Here is a 12,150-nt window from a genome sequence, read left to right as displayed (position 1 = left end):
CATTGTGTGAAGTGCAGAGTTTAAAAAGAAAGAGCATAACTGGTGCTGCTTTTGAAATGAGTGGTTTTGTGGGGAGATGGTATTTGCAGGGCACATTGCTATGATTCTGATTCAAGTAATGGAGCAATACTGGTAAATGTAGATAAGCTACTTTGTTTATCTGTCTTCTCTTAGTCTTTCATTGCATGGTTCATCAAACATCCTATGATCTCTAAAGTTTCAGTCTCAGAATTAAAGGAAGTAGGGACCCAGAGAAGACTTCTGTATCTGAGGCTGTGAAAAATCTGAGGCGTTGAGCAAGAATTATCTGCAGTAGTTTCTAGAAAGCATTTAAAAATTAAAAGTACATCCAAAGGTATTTGCAATATTCTTCCATAGGTCTCTCTTCTGCCTCTGGTGGTGGAAAACTCTTAAGAGTTCACTTCAGATTCTTTCAGTATTATTTCAGTTGTGTAAGGGTCGAAAACCAAAATTTTTGTATTTAAAATAAAAGAATATTTTATTTATTTCAGGCGGAATGAATCACTACGTTTAATCGGGAACAGTTTTCTTAGGGACAGTTTTTCTCTTTCCAGACAAACGGAACATTTTTTGGTCTGACACCAAATTATTAAAAATCTGTAAGAGGGAAATAAAAGGATGCAATAGAGAGTAAACCAATAATTTGTTTGCACACCTGGGAAGGTCACACAGAGATGTTTTCACGTTTGGCTCTGAAGGCAGCCCTGGAGCAGAGCTGGGTGGTGTTACATTTAGTCCCAGGGTGTTTCCACTCATGAACAATTCTAATCCAGAAAAAAAAAGAAGCATCAAAATGTGCATACTCTCAAAAATAGTTTATAGAAAATACTTCAAATTATTGGTAGTTTTATCTATAGGGAAAGCAGTTTTCCAAAGTTCTGAGAAGCAGAACCAGAAACTATTTTATACTCTGTGGAAATTAATATTTTTAGACAGATTGCTGAAACTATTGCCCAAGTAGTTTTCAGAGGCTGAAAGATAACAAATCGCTTTGGGGAAGACAGTGAACAGCATTGAATAGTTGAGTTCTTCAAGTAGATCTTTTAGCTGATGACTCATTTTCTTGCACTGATATGGCTCTCCTAACTAAAGGTCCTGCTGTTGACCTGACCTCCATTTCCCAAGTGCTTTCCTCATTTTTGAAAAAGAGAAATTTGACTTGCAAGTCATCTGAATACCATGAAGGGGCTGGACCTCAGTCCTTTGAGAGGAGACACTATAATAAACCCTAAACATCCTCCCAAGACATCCATCCATCTGATCTTCACTGAACAGCAGAAAAGCACCCTGGAGATGGAGAAGGATTTAGAAAGATTACGGAACTTCTCATAGTTGCTGTGCAGTCACCCTTATGCTCCTGGGAAAGAAAGAGGGGAGGAAGAACAGAAATAGTTCTGGGTTGTTATTATTATTCTCCATGGCTTTCCTCAAGAGGAAGAGAGCTTAAGGTTTTGGAGTTAAGAGATGGTGCTGAGGACTGTGCAGGAAGGGAAAGGGTGGAGGTATTGGCTGGAACATATGGAGTGGGCATGAGGAAAATGTGGGTGCCCGGAATCTGGAGCTGAGGGTGGGGAAGGAGTGTACCTTAGTCAGAAAAGTTGGAGAGAGGGATGTGACTCACTGGCTAAGAAATGATGAAGGTGCAAATAAATCAGATGTCAAAGCACGCCTGCTCTGGGGATATGGAATGGGAGAAAAACTTTTGGGTTTCTCAGTTCTAGCATATGAGGTGTCAGCCTGACAGTCAGCTCTTCATATTTTAAATCCCTGACGACAGCCATACACCATAGGCTAAATGCTGCTGCTTGGTGCAGCCTTAGTTTCTGTGGACACTGTCATCTGCCCTCTGTGCACAGAAACCCATCATGCTGCTTCTAACTTGCTCTCTGTAGTGTACCATTCCTGCTTTGATTCTTCTCTCCCAGTGGGGGGGGGGGGGGAACCACATCAGCCCTGCAACTCAAAGGCCCTCTAGCAAAGGAGCCAAGGCAGGATTTACTTGCACAAGTAGGCTGGGATGAAATACTTGTTGTGAGAGAACGGCAGGTTTGCTGTTGGTTGTTCTTCGGGGGTGCATGGTGGTGAGAAGAAACAAACACAAGATTTGAAAAAAACGTCTTGTTGCAACTTGCTTTTTATGCGTATTTTCAAATTGTACATTTAAGAAAGGAAAAAGGCAGCAGCAGTTGTACAGTCATGATCAGATTTGCAAAATGAGCATTCTCTTTGAACCTCCACAAAACAACCCCAGCCAGCCGGGTGTGAAAAAATTCACAACAACAACAACAAAACCTTAAATCCCCCAATCCAGGAACAAATCAGGAAGAAAAACACCCCCAGGAAAAGTAAACTAATAAAATAACCTTCACAAAACCCCTGCCCTCAGCAGCGTTTTAATCCAAAAGAAGGAGGCAGAAAAAGCCACAGATTCCCTTAAGTCATGAGAGGCTTTGCTACTGCAAGTGATTTGATGGGGAGGGCGGTTGGACACTGCACCAGCAGGCAGGAACATAAAGCCACAAGACACATCTACATCTGCAAACAGCGCTTCAAATCATTTACAAATGCACCTTGGCTTTGTCTCTCTCCAAATGCAAGCAGCTCATAAGCTACCTTTGAAAACGTTAGTCTGCATCAGCGTGTTAGCTTTCTCTGCAGTGTAAATGGTTGGTCTTGAAACAGGCTGGAAAAGGGAATTTTGTGGGGGGAGGCTGGGGGGGGGGTGTGGAAATCCTCTGAGTGCAGCGCCTAGGCTAGGATTGCAGAGGAAGCTGAGGCCTCCAGCCCTGCACAGGAAGCAATCTTAGAGCAGGCCTTAAATGCCAGATTCCAGGCAGAGTTTAACTAACCACTGACAGCTCTGTAAACAAAGCAGGGACAAAAAGAGAACAGCTTTCCCTTTTCTGGTAGTCATTTTTGGTTTGGGGGCTGCAGGGGAATTCTGTAATACTTGGCTTGGTGGGATATAAACCAAGGCTGGAAAGGCTTTGTATATGAAGAGCTGTAAAGGGGAAAATATTTCATGGACTAAATCATAAAAAAGAAGGTAGGGCACGGGGAAAATGCATGGATTAAACTACAGGAAAAAGAAAACATTGCTACGTTTGGTTCTTTGAGCAGGATTTATACATAGTTTGGCTCCTCCTGGGTGGTATTTAAAAGCTGTGGCTTATTTTCCTTCTGTTCTCTTTACCTTCTCTCTTCTTTTCTAACTTCCTCTGCTTTTTCTTTGTTTCTTCATCTTCTCATTTCTTGTTTCTCTTTTATTTTTCCCTGTTTTTTTGAAGGAGGCTGGTGGGCACGGGCAGATGAGAAATAATTTCTGCAAAATGCTTAGTTATCTGTGCAGCTGAAGAACATAAGAAATCTCTTGTGCAGCGTTTTTACTGCTTCCAGTAAAAACTGGAAGCTTAAAGTTAAAATCCTCCTGAACTGTTGCTTTTGTTTGTAGAAGAGACCTGTGATGTTACAAATAGCTAGTCTGCGGCTAGCAGATGTATATAGTCCTTACTTAAAGCATGTTGATTTGATTTTAGCTAGGAAACTGAATGCAGGCATGGGCTATGTTTATCCTACAAGGCATTTCATTAATCTTGTTTAGCTCAACAATACTGAGGAAGTTAATTTTTTTGATGGAAAAAGAAAATAGTTACAGCAAAGTTAAGAAAGCAAAACAAAACTAAATGGACTCGGTTGATTAAATGCTTCCATTGTATTTTCTCTCCCATCTAAGTGGTCATCTCCCTTTTAGATTTGGATCATCCTAGAGCTCTGAACACTTGAGCACCCACCATGGATGACTTTGAACGCCGCAGAGAACTCAGGAGGCAAAAGCGTGAGGAAATGCGCCTTGAAGCAGAGAGGTGAGGTATTATGTGTGGAAAATGGTGCCGGTGGCTTGCCTTTGATTAGCAGTGGCTTTGAGTATTTTTGTTCTAAATTCCAAAGTATACTACAGTTAACCAAAGAGTCTTTGCTAACAATACATGCCATAAAATAGCTTTAGTTAATACCCTGAGAGAGGATGGAAGTAAGGAGTGTCTATTGTCTAATTTTCTCAGGCTGTAGTAAATGTTGAATGGCTTCTAGTTATTTTGTTGTATGGATAAATGTTAACAGTGAATGTGGACTGTGGTCACACAAAATTACTGATAGGAAAACTCATGCTTAGATGTCATGTGAGTGAGTGATATGCTAAAGATTTCAGATATGGAGCTAGAATGATATCCATTGAAAGCTGAGACAGTGTTTGGTATATTAGTATAGCCTAACTGTGAATTGTCTGCTGTTACAGTGCAATTGCCGTTGTATTTGTACTGTTTGTTACTTTTTGTGGGCAGCGAGGGTAGCATTTGCTGTCGGTTATTACAGATTTACTTTGGTGTGAATGAGAACAGAACTTGATGTGCGTATGATGATTTCAATTTATGAAAGAAGCAGTATGAATATACTGGGAATGACTTTTCATTAACCCCATTTTACACCTGTTCAGTTCTGTTTGCTTTAATGCAATTTCCAATGATTTACACTGGAGTAAGCAGGGAAGAAGTCAGGCTTTAATTGTTTTTGTAATACCTTCTCTGATACAAAGGTTTGATTTAGTCACTGCAGTGATTTCTTGAAAAAATTGAACATAGTTTTTAGCACATTTTATTCTTAATTTTGTATTTAATTTTGCATATGGACTTAATTTTTATTTCTGGTCTTTCCCATGTGCTAACAAAACCACGGTGTTTTGGGTTCTGAATGCTGTAGGAGAAAATGCATTTTCAGAGAAGTTTTAAATGGAAGTCACCAGAATCCAATACCAAATACATTTTTTATTATGCCTGCTTTGAGTTTTCAAATGAGGCCTTGCTCCATCAGCAGGGATCTCTAATGGAAATTCATGGTACCCGGAGGGGGGAATCCCAGGTTGATAAGATGCAATATCCTGCTGTCTTTTTGAAGGAAGTGTTGCCATGCAAAGCGGAATATGTGAGTTCTCATCAGACTCTGAATTGAACCTATGGGCTCTGGAAAGCAGCAGCATTGCCTGATGATTGAATAAACCCATGTGAAGTGTGGTAGTCAAAGGTGCAAGCCTCCATTTGCAAATTGCAGCTCTCACCTGGTTGGTGACCTCCCCATAAAGCAGAGGAGCAAATGTGCAATGGCAGTGAACTGCCTTCTTGTTCCAGGTCTGGCCACAGGCCTGGGGCAATATATGGGTTTTGGGCAGAGTGGGAGGGATTGCAGAGCACAATGCGTGGTATAGCATGTAGTATTTATCTTCTTAAGGGAAGGTGGCGACTTCAGGGTTTGCTGCTGATAAAGGTCTGTGTGGCCTGTGGATGATGCTGGGAGGTGTAGTTTGGGAGGTGTTTTCTACTATGGAAAAAATGTCTTGGACTTCCTGTGGAGGCATCCGAGTTCTTATGTGGGTGTTCAGAGGCTCTGGGGTAGTCTGAGCATCAGTGATGTGGTGCAGCCAGCTTGTAGATGCAGTGATGGCTATAGTGGGTTGGAGATAAGGGGCTCTGCCCTCTCTGCCATGGAAGCTGAAATACAGGATTCAGGTGTATCCATGTATCACCATACAGCTTGCAATCTTATGCATTGGTCCTAACTCTGGTCCCTGATCACTCATGGAGAAACTAGAGCCCTGAGGAGGTAAAAGCTATGGCCAGCAGCTCACCAATGTCCCTCAAGGGAACCCTGCAGGATGATGACGAGTCCTGCCCCTGCATGAAGGAGGAAGCCAAGTGGCTGGGCCAGAGAGTGGTGGCCACTGCCATGGGAAACAGCCTTCTGCCCACCCAGCCGTGCCTGATTTTGGGAAGTGTTTGTGCCACATTCAGGGTGGCTTTGCTGGGATGCTGTGTGGTAACCTTTGTGGAGGAGGCGAGTTCCACAGCAGCCTGACTGGAGGAGAAGAGCTTGAGCCTGCATCCCCGTTGTCTGCTGAATTGCTGTAGAAGTGCTCCGTGCCCTTTCCCACACATTTGAAGGCTTTTAGCAATAAATTGTTGTAAGCTAAACCTTGCTGTGCTCCCTCTGCTGCTGCCAGCTTCAAGCATTCAAGTATCATGAGTCAGAGCCCTGAAAAGTCACAAGACTGCTTTAAAAATCTTGAGGTCTTAAAAATAATTTAGTCTGGCCTTTTTATTTTTGGTTTGCCTCAACAATAACAGAGCCTGATTCTCAAGTTCGGATGTAACTCTGGGAGCCTGGATACACTGAAACCAGGGAGGAGCTGAGCATCCACTCCATTGCATTACACTGCTCACACCGAGCTAAGGACAACAGCATTTGGACAGTTATTAGAAAATGTTTATGTTGTCCTGGGTTGGTTTTGGTGAATTCAGATTTTTAGGGATTTGGAAATCATCTTCACCTGTAAAAATAGGACTGCAAAATGTTTGTGTACATGTCTTAAGTTACAGCATTCTGCTTGCCAGACCTCCCCCTGTCTGAACACATCAGGTGTTTGATCAAGTGAATCATGCAGTCCTAAAGGGTTGCATGAGGGCTGAAAGTGCTCTGAGCATTGGTACCTGGCGCTTGGGCACAGGGAATTTCCCTGTGTGCTGCTATCAGTGGGCTGTAGCCTTGCTATGTGGAAATCACTGCTTATGGTAAGCATGTCCACTGGGAGATGGACAGAGAGATGATTATGTAGGCTGTGACACTTTTGCTAGGCTTCCTAGACACTGTTTAGGCTTCTTTGAGTTGAACAGTAAACTCAGAAGTGCAAGCAACCATATCAAACAGCAATATTTGTAATTCAGCCAGCCACAGTGATGTGTTTTGCCAAGTTCCTGGGATAAAGGCACATGGAAAGCCTGTCTTTCCAGCCAGATGCTTGTGTCCAAGAGAGATCGAGGGATGAAGATGCCTTGTAGCAGTATGGACTCATGCCCCACATACCTGAGGGGAAGTGGATTGACCTTATCGTGTCTTCCCCAGGGGCCAGAGGCTATATGAGGACTGGTTAAGATGTGCCTGTCATGCTGGAGCCACTGATGTCCAGCCACTTATGTCTCATCTTTGGAGAAGCTTAGTGCAATTTGAGTCCTTGCAGGCAGATGTTAGGCTTTGTGTTTTGTTTGTTTTCTTTCTATTGGAATGCTGTTGGAATTGATGCTTAGTTGTGCTGTGTAGCCCTGGCATTGATATGCTTAGGACTGATCCTGAGGAGAAGCTAGTTTTGTCTTTGAAAGACCAACAGTGTGGTTCACCCTGGCACATGCTGATGCACTTTGGCCTGTCACAGCTGTATGTAGCAGCAGTGAAAAATTGAGGTGAAATACTTCTTGGAGTGACAAAAGATTCTACTTCCTGGACTCCAGCATAATTGAGAACAAAAATTGGTCCCCTGAACTCTCTAAATAATAGCTCTCAGGTTAATCTTTTTAACACTTAACCCACAGTTTATGACTGGCTGGCTTGCCATTGCCCAAGCAATGTATTTTCACGTCTTCCTGGTGTTGGGGCTCTCTTAAAAAACGTTGTAGAAAGCTGCTCCAATTAGCTTCATTGCCATACCATCACTACTGCAGATTTCAGGAATATCTTAGCGTCAGTGTTAGCCTGGTCTCCGTTTAGATGAAGCTTAACTTTGAACCACAGCTTTGCCCTGTGAAATGTGCTTCACTAAGGGATTGCAGGTCATTTCATGTGTAGGATCTCCTGACAGGGGCCACAGCTGTCCCTACCAACAGGCTCATATTCTTGCAGACAAATCTGATTTTACTAAGCATATCCAGAAAGGGATGGTGGGTGAGGTGTGCAGGTGTTAAGCTCTATGGTTCCTGATAGCATTAATTACTACAGGCAGCAGGTAAAGAGTCTTTTTATTTATTTTATTTTAAAAGCATCCAACAGTTCAGCCACAACTGTTGTAGATTGTGTAGTCTGTGTAATGCTCATGGCAGTAATCCAGCTTGCAGGTCTGGGATGGCAGCAACCTGAAGCAAAGTCTTCTGCGGTGGTAACTTGTTCAATGCAACCTCAGTTAAAAGAGGGCACATTGTTAATCCCCAAATTTACTTTGGTACAACTGAAAAAAAAGTCCAGTGAATTTCAGTCCAGATCTGTGAAAGTAAGTACAGGACCAGCAAGACATTTGACATTCATTTTGTTGTTTCAGTGCTCCTCTTGAGGCTGGTGTAGCTCAGGTTAACATACAAAGGGCTGATTCACCAAGTTAAGAAGGTAAAACCAGCAGGATCAGACAGGATGCATCTTTGCAAGACTTAATGAGAAACATCTTGCTTATCTTCTGGATGGGTAAGGCAGCACATTTGTTGCCACAGCATCTTAATGCTTCCAGAATACAAGGAAAGGTCATTCTTGTCAGCCACAGAAAGTGAACAATTTCCATTTTCCTGTCCAGAACAGTGAGCATAAGTCAGTGTTCACGTTAATCTGCACTGAATGACCACAAATAGCTTTTGAAATTGGTTCTCATTCCTGCACTGGACTTATCTCTGGTATAGCATGTATTTTAGTAATGAATGTTAAACAGTTTTGAGAGTTTAGGAATGAACATAGATGGTTCCTTTTTAATTAGCCCCTACTTCTTGAAACACTGGGACTTACCCATGTCTTGTTCCTAAATGTCTGGTTACATTTTTATTAAGAGTTTTCAGAGACTATGCTTTAATTCAGGCTTGTGTAACAGAATATGATCTTAATGGAATTTTTCAAGGAGTGCCTTTTTAAACATAAAAGAATCTGGCTGCATACACCTAACATGTCATTTCCCTACACCCATGATTTATTTCAGAACTGTTCTTAGAGGGCTGTGCCCTCACCTGGTCCAAGCATCTTTTGCAACTAGAACAAGAGCTACAGTGGTTTTATCTCTCCATGAGCTTCATGTATCCTGCAGTTCCAAATGCTTTGAGGGTTTCTCCTTGTGTTTCTGTAAAATACTCACATTCTGGTAAACCTGAGACATGACATCTTCTGCCCAGGTGTTAAATATTAAGACAATGAATAACTAAGATTAGAAGTGCGTGAGGGTTGAGAACAGATTGAGGCAAAGTGCTCCAGCTGTTATCCTGTCTTCACAGCTACCTTAAATTCCAGGGCTGACAGGACATATTTGGATTTTCGAGGTGAATTTGGCCCTTCACATTACATTGGAGCTCAATCTTAACCCAGACAGAAAAGAATGACCCTACTTGCTGTCACTCTCAAGTGAGGGTGGAAACTAGATAAATCTTTGCTATTGTAGCATTTCAGATGCCCTGCAGGAGAAAACCAAACATATGCAAAACTGAATAGAACTTACCACTTTATTTTATAGCCATTGTGTGTTTTGCAGATTATATTTTCTTTAAAGTCATCATGGAGAAATATTTTATAAAAGAAGCTTTATTCTTCCAAATACTTAGATGTACAAAATACAGACTTTACTAAGCTGACCCCAGTGAAATTCCTAAGCAGATAATAAAATCAGCTTCTTAGTATTTCATATATCAATCCCACATGTATGTTAAGATCATTCTGTAATCTCTGTACTACACCTACTATACTAGCCAAGCTTTTAGGAGGACAGCCCAAATCTAGCACCCAGACAGCTGGCAAAGTGCTGCACCTTTCACCTCTTTCAGCAGAGTGGCAGGTTTACTTTGGAAGCACCAAGGAGTCTGGGAAATTCTTGGATGAAAAGTGCCCCCTCCAAGCCTATAAGCAGGTAACCCACCTACCACCAAAGGGGGAGCTCTGCCTTTCTGTTTCCTGCTGTGTTTTTATTAGCTTTAACAGGACTGAAGTCCTAGATGAACTGGATCTTATTTAAATGCCTTATAATATGGGTATTGAGGCACAGCTTTTGGTGCTTCTTACAGCCAATTTCAACATGCATATTTTAAAGGGCACTATATGAGGAGTAATGCATCATGTTATTTTATCATGATTTTCAGAATTAGAGTGAAGCATAGGCACTGAACAAAGAAAATCATGAGGCAGAAGGAATATAGCAGGTATAATAGAAATATGTGTCAATGGTTGTACTTTCACATTTACACTGAAAAAATATCTTTTTAATATCTTATGTGCAAATTGGCAGTATGCAGTCTATTAAAGGTAGCCTGCAGCACTCTTGCAGCTCTGTGCACTTGTCATTGCACCTCCAAACTGTAAATCATACCTGCCATCAGAACTTTCTCATACAAAAGGCTTCAGAAACCTGAAATGCCAAAAGCTGCAGTAACTAAACATTGGCCTAAGGTTTATGAAGGCACAGAGCCTTCAAACTTTCAGTGCCAGCCACAGCAGAACAGTATGGCGCCTGTGACTATCAGTTAGTATATCCCTTGGAAGTAGACATGTCACCTCAGTCTCCCCAGCAACATTTGCTGTCCCTTGGCAAACATTCCCCAGCAGCATTTGCTGTCCCTACATCAGCCCCTTCATGTAGGTTACCTTCACTTAACTCAGTATGGCAAAGATCAAAGACTGTCCTAAAGCAACACAGAATAAAGGAGGTTCTTGGTCCCTGAGTCTACTTTTGTCAGACTCTTTCTTAGGCAGGGTAATCCCTGCTCTGGACAGCCACTGTCAGTTGTCAGAAAAACCTGCATGAACCATTGCTAAGTCTTATTAGCTTCCTATCACAGACTTTCTTCATAAAAACCCAGTTGGTCTGTATTCTTTCTGGACAGTAAGTATATGATTGAGTCCCCACCTGCCTAGTTACTTCCCATGCTCTTGATACCCACAACTAGCACAAGAGGCAGGGTTAATTTGGTTAATTGTATAACGCCTTTTCAGGCCCTAAGATTGTGCATACCTCAAAGTTTGATTTTGTGCCTGAACTGAAGAGAGTAACTAAAAGCAGACTCTAAAGCAGCAAATATCCAGACTTGGATGGGTATGATCTCTTAGGTGTTACATTGCAACGCGCTGTTCTTAGTGAGTAAGAACATGACTGAACGTGCTGCTTAATTGTGGTCACTATTCTTCCAGGCATTCTGGGCTCAGAATGGTAGAAGTTATTAGGCATGATAGAATCTGCAATTTTTACCCAACTAAGAGGCTCTTTAAGAAGTGACATGGAAATGAGTTTAGCTGATGGGTTTCTAGGAGCATCTGCTGCTCAGTATGAGTTTGCATTTTATTAACATCTTTATGATCTAATATCTGAAATTAAACCAGATAATCACAAGATTAGACTTCCCTTTAAAAAACTGAAGCCAATTTGTTTGCAGGGATAATAGATTAAGTGAAGTCAAATGCTAACAATTTTTACACACGAATAAGTAGAGTGTGTAAACACTGTCACATTGCTGGCAGGCTGGGTAAAGTCACCATTTTACAGCTCAGTTCGAAGAACTATAGAGGAAAAATGTGATTTGTGGGCGAAACTCCAAACTGATTTAAACTTGCAGAAGCAATTCATTTAGTCAATTAGTTCCTTCATTTTTGGCTCTGTGCCTTTAAACAAAGTTTTAATTACTGAAGAGAAGTGTTTATAAGAAGCTTTATTTCTCTCACCATAGCCTATGTACTAGGTAATGCTAAATGAAGAAAATCTGCCTTGAGAGCAGATTGTCCTTGTGTGACCAAGGTCTTTCATAGGCTGAAGGGAGACATCAGGTGACAGTGCTGCTTGGACAACTTTCGTCAGCACACAGCTCAAGAAATATTATTGACCAGAAATAGTCAGTGGGCCATAGAAATGAAGTCTAGTGATGGCACAGTCCCCAGGAAAGCTGGCATACAGCCTGACCAGAGGGCCAGGTTAACAGGAGTGGTGCAGCTTCAGATTAGACACAGATTTGACACAGCAGTTGTGTCAGATTTACAGCTGAGCCCTTCTCTTTCTGCGGAGCAGTGAGGGTGATGGGAAGTGGAAAAGTAAGCAGGATGCTTTTCTTTTCTTGGACAGTATAAACCAGTAGGTAGCTTTTTGGCAGTTAAAGGTTAGCCTCATCTTGATTGACATTAAGGCAATGTAAAGAGGTGTTGTTTTTCTCCCCTTTATGTCAAAACCTGTTGGTTGGACTAAGTAAACTTTCTTCTTGCTTATTAATAGTCTTTGCTGGATAGCCGGTTGAAAAACTGCCAGCAAGTTCGTCATACTGACATAGAAAATCAAGGGCAGTTAGCTAGATGTCACTGTCTTTTCTGGTTTGT

General features: G+C 41.8%; 1 protein-coding gene across 10 annotated transcripts in view; it reads left to right on the top strand.

Moving 5' to 3' along the window:
• LOC101876724 (caldesmon) overlaps positions 1 to 12,150 on the top strand; it is a 185,170-nt gene that overhangs the window by 93,708 nt on the left and 79,312 nt on the right. For 9 of the 10 annotated variants that reach the window (XM_013128814.3, XM_031048120.2, XM_031048114.2 and 6 more), the window contains one exon: positions 3,773 to 3,884. In XM_013128814.3, the coding sequence (XP_012984268.2) occupies positions 3,814 to 3,884 (71 nt within the window). In that variant the 5' untranslated portion in view covers positions 3,773 to 3,813. Of the gene's footprint in view, positions 1 to 2,958; positions 3,068 to 3,772; positions 3,885 to 12,150 lie in introns of those variants that run through there. The other variant, XM_031048119.2, reaches the window with a different exon arrangement.

The sequence above is a fragment of the Melopsittacus undulatus genome, chromosome 5, assembly GCF_012275295.1.
Source record: "Melopsittacus undulatus isolate bMelUnd1 chromosome 5, bMelUnd1.mat.Z, whole genome shotgun sequence".
Taxonomy (NCBI): domain Eukaryota; kingdom Metazoa; phylum Chordata; class Aves; order Psittaciformes; family Psittaculidae; genus Melopsittacus; species Melopsittacus undulatus.
Note: the sequence above shows the minus strand (reverse complement) of the source record. Positions and strands in the feature narration are given on the sequence as shown.